General features: G+C 49.4%; 1 protein-coding gene across 11 annotated transcripts; it reads right to left on the reverse strand.

Moving 5' to 3' along the window:
- Window positions 1-432: 432 nt before the first annotated feature.
- On the reverse strand, window positions 433-19418 carry SIRT3 (sirtuin 3). 11 transcript variants are annotated; one of them, XM_038562892.1, is made up of 9 exons: window positions 16803-17531; window positions 16172-16355; window positions 14936-15083; window positions 13825-14013; window positions 13503-13735; window positions 11672-11772; window positions 5541-5702; window positions 2337-2546; window positions 433-964 (listed from the first exon to the last, which is right to left on the reverse strand). In XM_038562892.1, the coding sequence occupies exons 3-9, from the start codon at window positions 15010-15012 to the stop codon at window positions 944-946; spliced, it is 993 nt and encodes a 330-aa protein (XP_038418820.1). In that variant the 5' UTR covers window positions 15013-15083; window positions 16172-16355; window positions 16803-17531; the 3' UTR covers window positions 433-943. The 11 variants fall into 11 exon arrangements, with proteins under 11 accessions (XP_038418820.1, XP_038418819.1, XP_038418824.1 ...); XM_038562891.1 differs by having other exon boundaries at window positions 15699-16355; XM_038562896.1 differs by adding an exon at window positions 14495-14617 and having other exon boundaries at window positions 14936-16355.
- Window positions 19419-19443: the final 25 nt, after the last annotated feature.

Here is a 19443-nt window from a genome sequence, read left to right on the forward strand (position 1 = left end):
AATGATGCCCAGCATGAGGGACCACACACAGGGTAAGAGCCAGCGATCAGGAAGGTGTGCCTGAGTGGTGCTGTCCAAGCTGGGCCTTGCGGCAGCCCCAGCACAAGAAACCTCAACAGGAGCAAGAAGTGCGGGGTGAGCCAGGGGCCAGCTGAGGTTTTCTCAGAAACGCCTTCCACCACATAGAGGTTAATCCTGGGGGCGTTACTGGGAAGGCCTGCTGGGGAAGCTGAGGGGGAGGCATCCAGGTAGAGTGAACAAGGTACGACGCCCTTCAATGAGGAGTGCTGGGGCTCTGTGGGAAACGGCACTAGGCCCCACTCCAGGGTGAATCCAGGGGCATGTTCTCCATCCTTGAGTTATTCCAGTGGGGAGGAATGTCCACACACGCCCAAGGTCCCCTTTCTACATCCATTGTCAACACTCACATTCCCTTTGAGGAGACCACAGTGTTTATTTCATGCCAAAAATGAACAATGTTTCCCTAATTAAAGATAACCCCACAAAAGAGGCCAACAGGCTATAGGACCCTATTGTATTACTTCGGACCCAGGACCACGCCTTGGGAACAGCTGTGGCCACTCAGCCCAAGACCAGGTCTAAGGGACAGAGGCTGAGTCTGCCCTTCGGATGGAGACCTGGACACTGAGCAGATTCAGTCTGGGCTTCCTGCTGGTCTGAGTTCAAGAGGGTCACTGTCAGAAGAAAGCTTTTGTTTGGCATCAAGAGCTTCAGATTGAAGAGTCAAACAGCAGAAAGATGCCGGCAGCTTGGCACCCATGATTGGGGTGGCCCACAGCGTGAGCAGAACACGACTTGGGCAGCCTCACACTCTTCCTCAGGCCACCGGTCCTGGTTCAGCCAAAATTGTTTACTCAGAGGTGGGCAGTGACTCCTTGGAACCGTTTCTGTTCCCAGGAGGGGTGGGGGACCAGCCATGATCCTATCCGTCCCGTCCATCGAGCTGGAACATGGAGGAGAAAGGGAATCAGTCCTGTAGATCTCAGGGCCTGGGTTCCAACTATTTAATCAAATAAAAGCTTTTCTGCCTCTGCCAATGCTGCCATTGAGCCCAAGTAACACGATGCCAGCAGGGCTGGGCGGCAAAACACAGGGCTTCATTTAAGTAACCAGGTGAGATGTGCTGAAGCTCACAAGCTCAAAAATAGGCATTATTTGTGGAATTAACCCCAAGGTGGACTGCAGTTCATCCCTCGGTATTTCCTATTGGATAGCAACTCTTCGTATGCGTAAACCAAAACCAGAACCCACTTTACATAAAATTATAAAGATTTTAATTACATCTTCACATAAGATTATAAAATCGCACAGACCAAAGTCTGTAGGACTTCTTCCAAAAGTCCTTGGGGGCCACTTGGCTTAGTCTTGTACGGAAATAGGACGTCAGAGCCAGGAAGCTGCTAGGTGGATCTGACCAAAGCACCCGCTGCCTGTCTTCCTGATGTGCAAAGTATAGGCTCCGGAGCTACCTGCATTCTCTACTTCCCTAAAATGATCCAGCAATATGACTTTGACATTTATAATAAGATAAGGGGTGATACCAGCCTACATCTTAGCCATTAGAGCCAAACTCTGGAATGGAGAGATAGAAAAAATAGCAGCCACAATGTCTAAAATGTGTGGAAGTCTCCTGGCCTTAATAAGCCTTATATTCTTTCTTTGGTTCAACTTGGTAAGAAAGCAGACTGCAGCCAGAGGCTGGGGGCTTCTGCCCGGAAGGGTGAGGGGAAGGCCTGACCCCGGACCCGAGACCCCTGCCCCCCTGGGCGGTGTCACATGAGGATCCTCAGTGATGACTGGACTTCGAAAGCTTAATGCTGCCTCCTTTAGAAAATCAGCACTCACGCCAGGGCCACGCATGCTAACCGATTCTCCTGGGAAACTTCACTTGGAACAGGTTTGGAACCTCAGGAGCACCGAGCGTCTTTGGCTTTGCACCCACAGCGGATCGATACGGGCCAGCAGCTCTCGTGATCATCACAGGAGTGCATTCCCAGGGTGGGCTTCACCCCACACCAGCACACACAAGTTCAGCTCCTCAAAGCTCATCTCCGAGCCACACTCAGCCTGGAGCTAGCTGCTGGCGGTGCTTTACTTAGAGGACCCAGCCGGTCTGCCCGCACCCAACCGCAGCTCCGTCGCTGGGGAACAGGCAGCCAGCGTCGCTCTCATAAGCACACGGACAGCCTCGGACAGTGGCCGGGACTGGGTTAACACCGATGTGCGCTATTCCTGTCACTGTCTTAGCCAGCTAGGGCTCCACATCAGGGGCACCTGGACCCCAGAGCAGCGAGGACCCTGCTTGCAGTCTGTACCTTTTCGGTTTCCTGCTGGATGAGGTCCTGCAGCTCTTCTCTCCAGCCCAGAAGCTCCACCAGCCTTTCCACGCTGTGAACCACATCCCCCAGCTGGACCACATCCCTGCTGCGAGGACACCAGGCAAAGGGCCCCACCACGTCCCGGTTGATGAGCAGTCGGGGCACTGAGCTCCGCACAGCCTCAGACAAGCTGGCGAAAGGTTCTACCTGAAAAATTGCCCACACGTGAGGAGGCCAGCACCCACCCTGTCCTCCAAGCCCCGCAGGACACGTTATGCACAGCCTGAGGCTTTGAAAGAGCAGCTCAGACCGATGGTAAGGCCTTGGATACAGGGCACATACACCACCATTTCCTTCTAGTCACGCAGCCTGCCCGGGCTCTAGGCCTGGGTCCCTCTATGTCTCTGTCCATGTCCTTCTGCTTCCCACACTCCTGGCCTCTGCGGGTCTCCCTGCCCAGGCGCATCTGGGGTCCAGCAACTGCGCCCTCTTTTATCTGTCCTGTCCCACCACACACGTCTCCTCCCAGCAGCATCTCGTCTGTCTGCCCTCACTCCTTGGGAGCAAGGACCTGGGCTCACAGGGGGCTCCTGGGGCACCCACAGGGGTGGATGCCCCACCTCTGCACACTCTCCACTATTCAGACTTCTAGGGAGTCCCAACTCGGTGCCTTTGGGCTGCTTCATCCAGCTCCCACGTGAAATTTCCATTCAGAAGCAATAATATAAGAAAGAGATAATTGAGACTGGCTTATTATCTGGGAGGAAAATGCTCAATTCCTGCCTTCGCTGAAAAAATTTCGGGTGAGTGAAAGAAATGTTACGTGATTTACATGTAAACAAAACAATTCTTAAAGAAAACTTAGGTTTTATAAGTAAAGGTAGGAAAGGACTCTTAAGGCCTGATAAGTCAAGTCAGATGAGACAAAGGAAAGTCATGATAGGTCTGACTACATAATACTATCACATTATTATCTACATAAAAATACGACGTAGAAAATAATTTTTAAACCTCATCACCATAAACTGCAAGCATTTTACAACATGTGACAAATATTGCTAATTGCTAAACTAATTTTAAACATTTTATATCATTTATGGATTTATATTGCTAATTTAATGACTAAGAAAAAAAAGAATGAAAATGAGCAAGAGATACAAATATTCAATCCAAAGAGAATACAGTGGTTAATAAAACATGAAAAGATGAACTTCAATATTACAGAAATGTGAGATCTCCCTCTCTTCCTCTCTCTCTCTCACACACACACACAATTTCTAGCCAAATCAGATGGATAAACTTAAACACAGGTAATGTTTGCTGTTGGGGAGGATGAGGAAAATGGCCACTCATATACAACTGGTGACAGTTTACGTAGTGTATTTTTCTGGAAGGCAACTTCTCAGTATTTACTGAGGTACTCACATGAATGTGTGAACATGTGTACACTTGGTTATTCACTACATCATTATTTTTAATATAAAATCTATATACTTTATTTTTGTTGCCCATCAATAGAAATTTGCTTATTCATCCATCATCCCTTATCTTAAAACTCTGGGGGCTAGGTGTGTTCCAGAATTCAGAATATTTCAGATTTTAGAAAACATCATTTGGTTTATATACAATTATTATGTCACAACTCAGTGGGATCTGGAGGGGCAATTAATAATCAAGTTTATTGCTGAGTATTTCTTCCACACAGCATATGAGATGAAGTTGGAGCAATACTGCAGATTACTCGGTGCTAGAGACAAGCACTCTGATTGGGGGGTCCCAGCAGGGACACTGGGCGCTAACAAGGTAGTTGGTCTCTATGCATGGTGCTGCCCCACCTCTGGTTAAAGGTCACCACAAGGTGCAGCAGAGAAGCTGTGAGGACACCGCATAACACTCGTAGTGCTGGAGGGGGTGGAGGGATTCCTTCCTTTGCCCTCGATCTATGTGATGTATGAACACTGCCCTCTGCGGCGTTACCTGGCCACCCGCCATCGCCACCCGGACCACCACCTGCAGGGTCTCCAGCAGCTCTCCCCGCCACAACACCTGCGGGGTCAGGAGGTCAGACCCTGTCACTGTTGCCCTCTGTTCGCTCACTCCATGTGGCTGTGGCCACTGCGCAGTGCCTGCTGCCAGACACCCTCAGCTGACACGTGCATCCCCTTCTGCCCTCAGCTCCGGGGTCCCCTTCCGACAGTCATGGAAACCAAGCTGATGTCCCAATCAGTTCCTAACCCTTCCCAGCCTTCCTGTCCATGTGTCAGCACCTAACACTGTGTCACTTGCTTGCAACATCGTATTGTCTGTCCAAGGCCCTACAACAGGGCCCGGCACACAGCGGGCGCATTTGCTGGATGAATGCACCTAACTCTAGGCCTCTGTGGCCAACCACACAGGCCACAGAGTACAGGCCTTTCTGGCGCTTCTGCTCCTCGGCACCAGCACCCAACCAGGCAGAGCTCATCACAGGGTCGTGTTTGTTGCTCTTGTCACATCCTGAGCTTCAGATCTAGAGGTAGACCAGCTTCTAGAATGTGTCCACAGGTGTGTCCTAGGTACCTCAAACACAATTGTACAGAACTGAGCTCGGAACCCTCCCTCCAAATACCTTGTTACCAAAAAAAGGCCTGAGTGCCCACAGACACAACCAGACCACTCCATCTCCTGTCCCCAAGTCCAGCCGTTCTTCTCTTTGCCCTCTCTCATGGTCAGATGATCTGACCGGGCCCACAGCCTCACCTTCATGAGAACCCACCTCCCAGGCATCTCCTTCAATCCCCACTCCCCAGCAGGTTCTGGGACCTTGAGCACTGGCTAAGCCCCTGGCTCAACCACTTCAAGTCTACCGCTTCTAGCACAAAACCAGCCTCTGTGATGTGGCCTGGTAAGTCTGTCCTGCCCTACTCTCCAGGTCCCTCCTTCCTCCCTTCCCTTACACACCGTGCCCCACCCATGCTGATGGTGCCTCCAAAGCTGAGCACCCTCCCTCTTCCCCATTCTGCCCAGACTGCCAATCCCTTGGCCAGGAATACCTCTGCTTCCCGACCAGTTGAACCTACTCATCTTCCGAAGCTAGGACGCCAGATGTGAAGGCTCCAAGAGCAGCTGGTGCCACCCCCAGCAGCCTCACCTCCTCGGCCCTGTCCTTATAGCCTCCCCTGCCCCTGCACACTCAGTCCACCACTGGACCTGCTGACAAACCTCCAGGGAGGTCCCGAGGATGAGCAGCATATCTGCCATTGGGAAATCAAGTACATGCAGCAGGAACCTCTGAGGCAGTGTCTCCCCAAAGAACACGATGTCAGGCTTCAAAACGCCAGTGCACACTGGGCAGCGGGGGATCTTGTCCATGCTCACGTCGGCCTGTGCAACACACATAGACAACAGGCCAAGGACAATGTCACGACATACTCAGGCTGCCAGACGGGAGGGGGCGGGGTGGGGAGTGCACTTGCTGTGAGGAGCACCAGGCGACGTATGGAGGTGAGTCACTAGATCGTACACCTGAAACTAATGTAACACTGTACGTTACCTAATTTAAATAAAACTTTTTAAAAAGACTGCTTTTACTAAGAAATTTTCAAACATTCATAACAGCTGAATAATGAACCCAGATTTGGCATTTATTGACATTTTGCCAATTTTGTTTCAATGGCTCCCTGAAACTGGGGACACACTGGAGTATTTGAAGGTGCATCCTGAAGAGCCCATGATATCTAGCACATGTAACGCCAGGCTGTGCCCTTCAGGGGCTTATCAGAGACATTCAGATGCTAAGGAAATAGTATGTGACACAGTCCTCAGGAGGTACTCTGCAGGCATTTGGCCTACACTAAACATGATTCAATGAGAAAGCTGGTATAAAGTTTGTACCTGATTGAAGTGATCATGACATCACCCTAGACCTGGAAGGCATTCAAGCAGGAGCTGTAAGCAGTGTTGCCACAGACCACTAGCTTGCAGGCCAAGGTGAGGTAGACGCAAATCACTGCTCTGCCCTAAGATGCCTGTGTTCATGTGCTGGGCTGGGTGTCAAAGGAAGGAGCCTAAGAACGAGGACAACAGCTTCCTAAGACAAACCTTCCTGGCCCTGTCTTAGCAAGCTGAGCCCAGCCAGAACCAGCAGACACAACAGACCAAGGAGACACTACTCAGAGACTTCAGATACTATTAGAGACACATTAAGGCCATTTTGTGTTTAACTTTTTTTTTAAAAAAAGGGTTTGAAGTATCTGTTGGGGATAGAAAACTATAAAAAATAATGTAGTGGATTTGAAAAAGAACCAAAGAGAACTTCTAGAAATAAAAGTAACAAAAATTAGGAAGGCATTATTGTGATGAGCACTGGGTGTTGTATATAGGTGATAAATCACAAAGTTGTACTCCTGAAACTGATACTGTGATATATGTTAACTAACTAAATTTAAATAAAAATTAGGAAGAAAAAAATGGGGCAAGTAATTCAGATCTGGAAATGAGCCCACAGCTGGTTGAGGTTTCACATCTCATTAAACCTTTTCCAAACAAAAAACAGTAACAAAAATTAGCACTTAGTGGAAGAACCTTATTTTATACAACAGAATAGAAGGTTGGTAAACTGGAAAATAGATCAAAAGACATTATTCAGAACACAGCACAGAGAAGCAAGATGGAACACACAGAAGAGCCATGGGTGGGAGCGTGAGGTCTCATGGGAGTTTAAGTAGAGCTCCACAAGGGAGGTGAGGGAGTGGGAGATGCAATCGACATCTGAGAGGCAACAGCCAGGGATTTTTCCACTAATGATGAAAACCACAGATTCAGAAAGCCCTATAAATTTTAAGCAGAATAAGTAAACAAAAGGAAATCCATATGGAGAGTTACCCCAGTAACAGTGTAAAACTCTAAAACTCCAAAGACAAAGAGAAAAGATTTAAAAATAAGCAGAGAACAGATACAAACTGATTCTAAAGTTTATATGGAAAGCAAAAGACCAGAATAGCCAACACAATATTGAGGCAAAGAACAAGACTGACACTATCTGACTTCAAGACTTATTATAAAAAGCCACAGGAATCAGGACTGTGGCTCTATTGTAGGGAGCAGAAGAATAGATCAGGGGAACAGAACAGAGAGGCTGGAAGTACCCTCACACAAACACAGTCAACTCTTCTTTGACAAAGGACCAAATCTCATCTCTTCAACAAATGGTGCTGGACATTATGAAAATTAATAAAGGGAAACCCTGCTAATGTGGATTCAGGAGGTCGGAAGGAGCCCTACTGCTCAAACATCAATCACACGAAGAAGTGTGAACTACAGACCCAACAGAAGAACCCTCAACAGGAAGAACCATCAACGGCAGGTCCCAACAGGGGAAGATGTGCACCCCCCCTCTACAACAAATTGGCTACCCCAGCGATCAGCTGGTGAGACACCATCATTCCCCAGACCTGTCTCTCAAGCCCCTCCCTACTCCTTCCTCTCCATCAAATGTCCCTCTCCTTTGTTGTTTGGACGTGCCTACGGTTTTGTCATAGCTTGCTTGTCCCAAATTACAATTTTCCACTCTCCTGAATAAACCCATTTTGTTGGTAAAATAGTAGGCAGTGTTATTTTTAAGGAAAACTTTACCTGGTGTCAGAAGTGGGACGCAGGCAGCTACCTCCAGCGGCTCTGAGGCTGGTGAGCACACACACAGGTGCCGGTCCCCACAGACCTGGTCAGGCTTGCTGCTCTCTTGCCGGCCCTGGGGTTTGAGAATAAGTCGTCTCCTGGACATGAGCTTCACTCTCTGTTCTGAGCTCTCCAGCCTTTATTCAGGACCTGTTTTAAGGCTTTGTCCTTCCTGAGAGTACTTGTTTGGCCTTTGGTCTGACTCCTTTCTAAAGCTAGGCTGTTCCTACTGGAACTGTGCCGTTTAGATATTGTTCTCTTCCCTCTAGAGAAAAGCCTCTGGGAAGTGGGATGCCAGCGATCAAAATGCTGTGAGGACGGCCTTGCCCCCACACTTCTGGGACCTCAGCCAGTTCTAGGTTTCAGAATGGTGGCCCCTCCTCGTGTGCATTCTTAACTAAATGGACTGACTCAACCAAAAGGCATTCACAACCTCAACAGCCATCGTGGGGAACCTCCCATCTCCCCAAATTGACTTTTCTCACAATGGAATTGGACAGCCATGGCTGGAAACTTGTCAACACTGAATTGGATGCTTATTTTAATTGGTACCTCAAGGCTTCCAAACATTTTTAGGATTCAAAGTTTGTTTTGCCTCAGTTAATTTAGAAATAGTATTTTGCAAAGAGGCAAACAACTGTAAGAAGTCAACGGGGCTTCTGAGGCCTCTTCCCCTTCCCATCCTCTTTGTCTCCAGACAGGTGGGGCCACCTTATACTCGGGCCCTGCCTCTGGAGCCTTTTCCCTCTTCCTTTGGCACTGGCCCTCCCCTCCCCTATACCCATTCCTCCTTCTAATCCTTTCACTGAGCTTCCCTTTATCTCCAAACCTCTCCCCACCCCTCCTCTCCTGACCCTATTAACACCTACCCCTCTAAAGTAAACTCTGCTGGAGGTCCAAATGAATGCCAAATGGCTTATGCTGCCCGGACTAAGGCTGAATTTGGAGCTGTACTGAAACAATTTCCCAAAGTGACTGAGGACCCTATACGTTTGCTGAAGATTTAACACAGTTATTCAAACTTACTGATCTGATTTCTCAGATTTGTATCAATTGGTCCACATGCTTGCTGCTGAGGGTCAGACCAAACGCTGGATGAAACCAGCTCAATGGGAGCACCCTGAAAGGGATTGAGAGAAACAGATGCCTAAGTTTTGGCAAAGTGCTAGAACTCGCTAGAAATCTCCACCAAAGGATTACAGTACCTCTTCCTAAGCCTGCTGACTGGACAGGATTCAAGCTTGCACAGAAAAGCCTGATGAAAATGTTCATGACTATACAACTGACACCACACTGTCTTCAAAGAAACTGTACACTCCAGGTTTATTTAATTTGGCAAACCACCTCTCTGGCATCCTAGATGAGTCACCTAAAAGAAAGACCACTATCATTCTCAATTTTCACTCCAGTAAATGGAGGCCTCTAAACAACCAGCTCCCCCACCCCAGCTTCCCCACAGCTCCCCCCCACCCCACTTGTTTCTGCTGCTTTTTAAAAAAGATTTAATTTATTTATTCATGAGAGACAGAGGGAGAGAGAGAGAGAGAGAGGCAGAGACACAGGCAGAAGGAGAAGCAGGCTCCATGCAGGGAGCCCAATGTGGGACTCGATCCCCAGTCTCCAGGATCAGGCCCTGGGCCGAAGGCAGGCGCTAAACCGCTGAGCCACCCAGGGATCCCCTCTGCTGCTATTACACAGAGCAAGAGTTGCAGCAAATGACTTTTCAGAGATAACACCAAAGGCACAATTCATGGAAGAAAAATATATTAGACCTCATTAAAGTGAAAAACCCTGCTCTGTGAAAGACACTGTCAAGAAAATGAGAAGACAATATTTTCAAAGAAGAAGAAAATATTTACAAAAGACATCTGATAAAGGATTGTTATCCATAATATACAAAAAATTCTTAAAACTCAATAATAAGAAAATGAGCAACCTAATTTAAAAATGGAAAAAATAAATAAATAAATAAAAAATAAAAAATAAAAATGGGCCAAAGACCTGAGTAGACAGCTCACCAAAGAAGATGCATAGGTAGCAAATGAGCATTTGAAAAGATACTCCACATCATATGTCACCATGGAATTGCACATTAAAACAACACAATACCATTACACACCTATCAGAACAGCCAAATTCTAGAACATGGACAAAACCAAATGCTGCGTGCTCTTACTCACTGCTGGTGGAAATAGAAAGTGGTACAGCCACATTGAAAGGCACTAAACATGCACCGACCATACAATCCAGCACTCATGTTCCTTGGTATTTACCAAAGATGCTGAAAAGTCATGTCCATGCAAAAATATCGCATGTGGATGTTTATAGCAGCTTTGTTCATAATTGCCAAAACACAGAAGCGGCCAAGATGTCCTTTAGTAGATGAATGGATAACTAAGGCCCAGCCACACAAGGGAATATTATTCAACACTAAAAAGATGTGAGCTATGAAGGCATAAAAAGACGTGGAAGAAACTTAAAGGCATCTAACTGATGGAAGTCAGTCTGAAAAGGCTGCATATGTATGAGTCCAACTCTGAAATTCTGGAAAAGACAAAACCATGGAGACAGTAAAAGGATCAGTGGTTCCCCAGGGTTGTGTACCAGGGGTTAACTGATTAGTGGGTACAGTTTTCCTTTGGGGTGATGAAAATGTTCTGGAATCAGACTGAGGTAGTAGTTGCACAACACTGGGAAATATATTAAATGCTAATGAATTGTACACTTCAAAATGTTTAATTTTATGGTTATGTGATTTTCAACTCATTAAAAAATAAAACAAAAAAAAAAAACAAAAAAAATAAAATAAAATAAAACATATGCCTCATCAATATTTCAGAGTTTCATCTTTATTTAAGATTTTCCAGTCTATCCTATTCTGATTGTAGAAACCCATCCTACAGAAACATCCCCAGAAGTACACAAGGGTATGAGCACAGGTATAATTGATGCATTAAACCTAATAGTAAAAATAACAAACATCAAAAAATACCCCACAGTAGGTGAATGCCTACATGTTAACACTCCGGTTACTAAAAATAGTAAGCAAAGCTGTAGTTATTGACACAGACATCCATGAAGTTTTGTTCTATAACAAAGCAGGTTGTAGAACATTAACCCTAATAATCCTATTACTGGGGAGCCTGGGTGGCTCAGTTGCTTAAGTGCCGCCAACTCTTGGTTTCAGCTCAGGTCATGATCTCAGGGTCGTGAGATCAGGCCCCACATCGGATTCTGTGTTCAGTGGGAAGTTGGCTTGAGATTCTCTCTCCCTCTCCCTCTGCCCCTCTTGCTCATGTTCTCACAAATAAATTTTTAAAAATTTCAATAATCCTATTAATTAAAAAAATTGTCACTGTGTAGTGTAAGGATACAGACACAGCCATGTACGTTTAGGTATGCCTTTTTTTTTTTTTAAGGTTTAGAACATTATACACTAAACTGTTAAGAGTGGGCTATAGAAACTCCCTATAGGTTGAAGGGAGATATGTTTTTCCCTACATATTTCTTAATTTTTTACAAGTGTGTATTACTTTTCCAATTTGAAAATAAAGAAAAGCACTCCACAGCTTTACAGTTCTGGTGTCTTCCAATACAATGCTCATAAAATGTCACTATTCCAGATCACTCCCACTGCAAAGTGCAGAAGGGAGAGAACCATCAGCGTGACAACTCACCCAAATGTCCTTCCCTGAGGAGGGTCTTCGGCAGACAGTGCATGTGGCGGAGGCGAAGGATCCATGAGCTTCAACCAGCTTTGAGGCAGGGATCCCAGCTACTGAAATTCAAACCAAAGCTAAGTGCTGCTGGCCCCAGGGTGGGCGCACAAGCCCCAGCGCGTAAACTCTGAACTTGGCAGACCCCAGAGGGAGTCACAGCCTTCAGTGCAAGCCTGGCTGTCCGTGCCTCCCCCACCTACAGATGATGTCCCACTGACCAGAATGAGCATCAGGGATGAGGGCTTCCAGACGGAGCCAAATTACGGTAAAACAAAGCCTGTCAACAAGTTTGCTATAAACTCAGATAAAATTACATTTGATACCTAGGGAAAAATTACCTATTCCATAGAGACCAAGCAAAAGTGAAAAAACTATACAGGGGCACCTGCGTGGCCCAGTCAGTTGAGCATCTGACTCTTGATTTTGGCTCAGGTCATGATCTCAGGGCCGTGGCGTTGAGCCCCAGGCAGGCTTCACACTCCGTGCTCCACGGGGAGTCAGCTTGGGGTTCTCCCTCTCCCTCTCCCTCTGCTCCTCCCCCGATGGGTACATGCACGCGTGCTCTCATACTCTCCCTCAAGAAAACTATATAAAGACAGTAGCTTCCAAAAAACTGCAGAAAAACAGAGGTAACTTATGACAGTTCCCTGTTCCCACTGCCAGCCACTGAGCTGTGGGTGGGCAAGCAGCCCCAGCCACAAGTGGCTTCCACTGTTCCCGTTATTGTCAAAACCTCCATATGCTAAAGCCACAGCCAGATGCTCCCACCTTCCCACAAGGCCTGTCCTACTCCATCTCCAGAAAAGATCATCCCCGTGGGGTATCCACTGCTGCCTATGTAATTCCAAGCTGCAGAACCCTTCTAGCAAGGAATCATTTTCCTGGAGTCCAGGAATGACTCCTTTTTTCAAATCACAAGATGCTAAGTCAGCTCTAACAGCACCCATCAGCAGCGTCGATGCCCATAAGAGAAAGGCTTGGTGAGTGCCTAAGATGCAGCGTCTGTGAACTACTGGTTGTGGCTGTTATCGACACAGTCAGAAACCATTACACATCCTGTTTGATAATACTAAGGCATTAATAGTGGTCTCTCTGTGGACAATGGCATCCTAATTATATTTTAAAAGTCTTGGGGCAGCCCGGGTGGCTGAGCGGTTTAGCACCACCTTCATCCCAGGGTGGGATCCTGGAGACCCAGGATCGAGTCCCATGTCAGGCTCCCTGCATGAAGCCTGCTTCTTCCTCTGCCACTCTCTGTATATGTGTGTCTCTCATGAATAAATAAATTTTAAAAAATCTTTAAAAATAAATATATAAAAGTCTTTATCTTCTAGAGATAACCAGTGAAGTACTTATAGACTATTTATAGATTAAGTTTATGATGTCAGGGATTTGCTTCAAGATAACCAGGGGTGAGAGAAAAGGTGGGGGTAGGAAGACACAGATAAAGCAAGGACTGGCTATGATGAAGGCATGGGGGTTCATTACATTCCTCTCTTTATTTTTATGTGCTCAAAAAATGTAATAAATTTCTTTAAACAAAATCACCCTACCAGCTTCTAGCAAAACTAGAAGCTCCTGATGTCAATTTTAGTTCTGTCCAAAACTCACAGCCCAGCAACTATGCCAGAACATCAGGTCCACCAATGAGATCCCAACAGTGACTCTTAGACACATGGTGCACTTTTTGTCAGGGACAATGGCATCACTAGTTGGCTTGAAATCAACCAGAGGACAGGCACCCAAGCCTTCTGTGCAGAGAGGAGGTGGCGACAGGCGGAGAGCTCACCTCTCTCGAGCCCATCAATATTCTGCGTGTAGAGCCGCAGAAGCAGCCCCTTGTCGTGGAGCAGTCGGAGGAAGTAGTGTATGATGTTGGGCCTGTAGTTCTTAAGGTACAGCTCCTTGGCCAAAGTGAAAAAGGGCTTGGGGTTGTGAGAGAAGAAAGCCAGCTCAAAAACAGCCTCGGGGTATGGGAGGTCATACTGCTGCAGGTTGCTATAGAGGCCGCTCCCGGGAGACCTGCGAAGAGGAGCAAGAGGCTCTGAGCCCTGAGGAAGAGGCAGGGCCATGAGGCAGACCGGGGTGCCAAGGGAGGAGCTGCTGGGCACCTGAAGTCCGGAATGCCGCTGGGCGTGCTGATGCCAGCCCCCACCATGACCAGCACCCTCTGGCAGGCTCTGGCTCGAATCAGTTCTGCTATATCCTGCAGAAAAAGCTTCTTCTTATGGTCACCTCCGCTTCCAAAGATGCTTGAGGTTCTAGTGGAAAAAGATATGGGTCTTCTTCCGCCTGTAATGCTGACAGAAAAAGAGAGTGGCCAGGTGACCAGGGACTGTCAAACTCATGCTAGCCCTCCTACCACCCCCAGCAATGAGAATGATCAGACACCTCCCTCCTGTACCCCAAAATGACCACTTTTCTCATCATGGGTGACTACTGGGCTACAAGAGAAAGAAGTGTCAACTCAGAAATCAAAACTTATTTGGGAGCAAAAAATTCAGATTACTTGGAACTGTGCAAACAAGGGATGTATCATCTCTTAATTCCTGCTATCCAGTGCCAGCACTAAGAGAACAAGGGTCCACACCAAAGGTGTAGGGGCTTAGTGGGGGCTCTGGGTGTGCTCTCTGTAGAGACATATACTGCAGCGTACCCGGGATGTGACAAATACACAGTGACATTTAAAGAAAGCCAATGTCTCAGACTTTACACCAAATATCATCAGGAGGAAAAATGGGTTCTAGAGACCATTCCAGAAAGAAACACTCATGCTCTCACTGCAGTGGGTAGACTCAGCTCAGGTTCTCTCTGCAAATCACTGGAAGGTTTCTCAAGTCACCCCCAGGAGCCAGGAGCCGAGACGCTCACAAGGCTATGGTAATAGGGACATTGGATGGTCTTCTGTAGGAAAAGAGAGCAAAACACAATGAACAAATCACAGGCTTCAGCAGGACCTCAGGACTTATAAAATATGACTCAATAACCAGGAAAGCAACAGGAAGAAACAAAAGTAGTATGAGGAACACAAAGCCTGTCTCGTCTCTGAAAATGTCCCACTGCAGTGAGTCTGCAGCCATGGGAGGTATGTGTCACTACAGCCTCACCTCATACAGGCCTGGAAGGGCCTCTGGGCTTACTGCTCTGCTCTTAGGGCCCCTGCCTGGCATCTGACCAAGCTGCACGACTTCTTCATCTCCTGGTATCACGCTGGCAACTCACCCAGAGTTCAGGACTGCCAGCTCCACTGCACAGGGCGCCTTTCTCACACCCCAAAGACTGGCGGCCCCCATGTCCATTCTTCCGGGAGAAGGCCGTTGATGACCCTCCCCCAGGACATCTCTGACTCCGGTATAGAGACTCCTCCACCCTGATGGGAAAAGAGATTCAACAAATGGAATTGACAACCCTCCTCAAATGAGTGACGAATCTAAAGTGAATACAGACATAAAGACAGGAAACTGACAGCACTTCTTTTACTCATTTGTGATGCAGGCAAGAAATAAGCACCCTAAAAGCGCATTGTCAGATACACATCAGAACAATTCAAGAGTATGAATCTTCTAGAAGTATGGCCCCAACTCACTCTCCTGTTTGCTCCTTGTCTGTTGTATTCCTTTGCTCCTTACGGAACTGGCACAGCAAGCTCTGTGCAGACCCACCCAGTGGACACACGGTCAGTGAGGCTTTCCCTGAAACTCTCTGCTCCCCACCCTAACACAGCATATCCCCCCCCAGTGACAATTCCAACTCCATGCCCTCTTATATACCCCCTTTCCAACCAAGTAAAAGGGCCCCCTGGCTCTTGTCTATGTCCCAAACCCAGCTCCCTCTGCCCTGAAAAGACCTTTCTTCCCCTCAGTATGTCCAAATCTCCCACAGCCAAGGCCAGGACCAAATGCCACCTCCTTCGTGAAGCGGCTGCTGAACCCGTGAGCAATCACTTTGCCCTCATTTGATTCCCTGCTTCTTCGGGGAGGCTCACATCTCTCCCTTCCTGCGGTGGCCCTGCACGGCACCTCGCACACTCTACCCTGGGGTCAGGGACTTGCTGCTCACAGCCCACTTGCTTCTGGGTTGCTGCTTCGCCCACCACATAAAGCATCATCTTGGTTTTCAAAAGAATGGATTTCTGAAACATATGTACCAGAGAAAAGGGAGGAGAACAAAGGAAGGTGCGCGTGCAGAGCCAAAGGACAGTCAGAGCCCTAGCTTGCTGCTGGTCTCACCAGGTCACTCACACATCCTGAGCCTTGGCTGCTAGTGCCAAGAGCAAGAAACGATTCTCACAGTCTTGCTCGAGAAGACCTATAGCTGTAGATCTTTTCCTCAGAAAGTATAGGAAGTACACACAGCACGGAAAACAGTGCCTCCCCCTTCTCCTCCCCACTCCTGCAGAGATGCCCACAGACCTAGAAGAAGTTGTGCTGCATCAGAGATTTCCGTAAAAGCACCTACCAAGCAGTTTTTCTGAGTTCAAGTTTCTAAGTCTCCAAAGGAGATTTTCTAGTGAAGACTGGCTGGATGGTCAAGAAGAGAAGGTGCTCTGGCCACAGCCACAGCTGTTAAACGCCCCATGTCACTCAGCATCTGGAACAACCCTTCCCCCACAGTCTTCACCCAAACATTTACTGAGCTCCTCCTACATGCAAGTTATTAGGAAAAACATAAAAGGAATTAAAGGGAAATTGTGATATTGTGATTTATAATAAAAACGTTTTTGATCTTCATCCCCAAACCCTGGGAATTTCTAAGAGCAAAGGGCACATCTCTTGTGACCGTGGCTGGTCTCTTGTCCTCAGTTCCGGAGATCCCCCAGAGCTGTGGAGGTAAGGTGGGCATCCCGTCTTACGTACCCAGCCCCTACCCACCACAGCTGGGTGTATGTTCATGAGGGGACTTTGGGAAGGTCCTAAGGATGGGGGCTGGGGGCCAGGGCCAACCAACTGTGATTGGAGGGTTGGAGCCTCCATCAAAACTCAAGGGGGTTAGGGGTCAGAGGGCTTCCAGGTCAGTGAACCGCCTGCCCAGGCCCCTGGGCCCCGAACTCCAGGAGGCAGAAGGGACCAGGGACCCCTGCAGACCTCACCCCATGTATCGCTCCACCTGGCCTCTCAGTCAATAAAACTGCAATCCACTCGGTCAGCTGGTCTCCCGAGGTCTGTGAGCTGCTCCAGCAAATGAACGAAACCAGAGATGACCCTGAGGACCCGGCTCCATAGCCGGTCAGTCGGAAGCACAGGAGACAAGCTGGTTGGTGTCTGAACTGGGGGCTGTCTTGTGGGAGTGCGTCCCTCACCCGCGGTGCTTTCTAGACCGGAACGGGGTTCACCTGCTGGAACACCGGTCAGCGCAATAAAGGGCCCTCGGATGAACAGAAGATCGCTTGGCATCCTTTAAACTCCTCACCGGTACTTGTAGTAACTGTAAGACGGCATCACGCAGATGCACCAGTCCTGAAGCATTAATCCGCTGCTGCGCACCTAAGGTACTTTAACGGCTGTGCGCCCACGCCATCCCCACGCCCGCGTTCGGTCCCCAGGCAACGAGAACCGGAAGAACGGGCGGCGCCTAACGCGCGGCGGACACCAGCAGGGGGCGCTCCCCCCCCCCTTCCCGCAGACGGAGGAAGCCGGGCTTGGCGGCGCCAGCACGAGGAAGGCGGCATCCTCCAGCACAGGCGCCCCAGCCGGGGAGAGCCAGTCACAGCCCTGCGGGGAGAGCCCAGCCAATGAGAGCCCAGCACAGCCAGTGAGAGCCCAGCCAGTGAGAGCCCAGCCCAGCCAGTGAGAGCCCAGCACAGCCAGTGAGAGCACAGCCCAGCCAATGAGAGCCCAGCACAGCCAGTGAGAGCCCAGCCCAGCCAGTGAGAGCCCAGCACAGCCAGTGAGAGCACAGCCCAGCCAATGAGAGCCCAGCCCAGCCAGTGAGAGCCCAGCCCAGCCAGTGAGAGCCCAGCACAGCCAATGAGAGCCCAGCACAGCCAGTGAGAGCACAGCCCAGCCAGTGAGAGCCCAGCCCAGCCAGTGAGAGCCCAGCACAGCCAGTGAGAGCCCAGCACAGCCAATGAGAGCCCAGCCAATGAGAGCCCAGCACAGCCAGTGACAGCCCTGCCCAGCCAGAGAGCACAGTTCCACCGATGAAAAGCCACTACACTTCCAGCTCCGTTTATTCCAAAGGATCTTTTTTTTTAAAATTATTCCCAAGCCCCACCCCCTTCTTCTCTAAAAGAGCATTTCGGTCCTCTGTTTCGGGAACTCGCCTACGGTTTTGCCATAGCTTTCTTCCTTGAATGACAGAGAACTGAATACTAAATACATCTATTTTGCTGGCAAAATAACAGGTTTATTTCTAAGGTCAACAGCAAGGATCCCAAAATGTACAATTACTGCATAGAAGGGTATGAACATATGCTAGTAGAAGTATTAATTGCACACTTATTGGGAGCAAAAATAAACCAAAAACGTATGTGCCCTGAGGCTCAGGAGTTCCACTACGTTTATTCAAAAAGTGGGTATAAACAATACACCCGAGCATTATTTGTAATAACTAATTTCAATAAAAGAAAGATTCAATACATCAGGAAACCTCAATTGAATGGAATTTTACAGATCACCCCCAACCTGGGACGGGGTGGTGGGGCATTCTCAGTTTCCCGCAGAGACAGGCAGTGGGAGACTCCGAATGGTCAACGCCCAAGAAGTCCAGGCTCCATCTCGACCCTTCTCTGCGGGGACAGAAGCAACAGGTCCCTCTTCCCTAACTGTACGCTCCCCCCATAAGGTGAGGCAGAGTCTGGGGAGCTCTTCGTTGGGGTAGATCTGGTGGTTCGAATAAAAACAGTCGTGGGGAAAAAAAGAAGTCTGCAGATTAGTGTAAACGACTGAGGAAACATTTATGTTTTGAGATGAAAGCAAGCGCAAGACCTACTGTCTAGTAGAACCAGCAAGCTGCACTCCAGAATCCGAGTGTCAACAACGAACACACAAGTGCGGCCTGTGCACATGCAAAACGCCGTAGAAAGCAGCCAAGCGCTGCCACGGTGACCTCTGGAACACCCCGGGCGTGTGGCAGTACTTAGCTCCTGCAGGTTCTCGGGTCCCACCGACCGCGCGAGGACAGAGCCGAACCCCGCTGGCTCTGCAAGCCTGGCCCGCGCCCCCCTCGCGGCTGCCAGCCGCCGGGCCGGACCGAGGCCCACTCACCTGCCGGGCCCCAGAGCCCGAGGGCCGCGAGAGCAGGCCGAGCGCACCGCGTCATGGCCCCGCTCCGCCGCCGCCCGCCCGCAGCCTTGACCCTAGGGCGCAGGTCCGCCCCGCTCCGCGAGCCAGGCTGGGGCGGACGCCAGGCGAGGGCGGCTTCCTAGCCGGTCGGGCTCCCGCCTCTCGCCCCGGAGACCAGAGCAGGAGCCTGCGTGTCTCTGCCCCGCTCCCCGTCCGTTTCCGCCGGGCGGGGGAGGCGCACGCTCCGCGGACTCCCGCCCGGCATCACATCTTCGGCGGTCCTCGCGACGCTCCGCGGAAGCCAGTCCTACCGAGGCCCCCACGGAGGGAGAACGTCGGCTACCAAGCCGGGAGAGGGCCGGGCGGCCCGAGGCTCTCGAACCGCGGAACCGCTCGGCCGGCGCGCGGGAAACCGGGCCAACCGCACCCGGAATTCCCTGCGAGGCCGCGCGCGGTCACCCCGACAACCAGGGGGCGCCGCCGGACGCCGGGGCGCTCCCGGCCTGC

Source organism: Canis lupus, chromosome 18 (assembly GCF_011100685.1).
Source record: "Canis lupus familiaris isolate Mischka breed German Shepherd chromosome 18, alternate assembly UU_Cfam_GSD_1.0, whole genome shotgun sequence".
NCBI lineage: Eukaryota > Metazoa > Chordata > Mammalia > Carnivora > Canidae > Canis > Canis lupus.

Excerpts from the sequence above, each read along its gene's own strand:
- SIRT3 (XM_038562887.1), bottom strand. The coding sequence starts at position 17,106 with ATGCCAAGCGATCTTCTGTTCATCCGAGGGCCCTTTATTGCGCTGACC. Across the intron at positions 11,773-13,502 it reads TATTGATGGGCTCGAGAGAG|TAGCTGGGATCCCTGCCTCA; the intron begins GTGAGCTCTCCG and ends TTTGAATTTCAG. Across the intron at positions 965-2,336 it reads TCCAGCAGGAAACCGAAAAG|CTCGATGGACGGGACGGATA; the intron begins GTACAGACTGCA and ends TCCATGTTCCAG.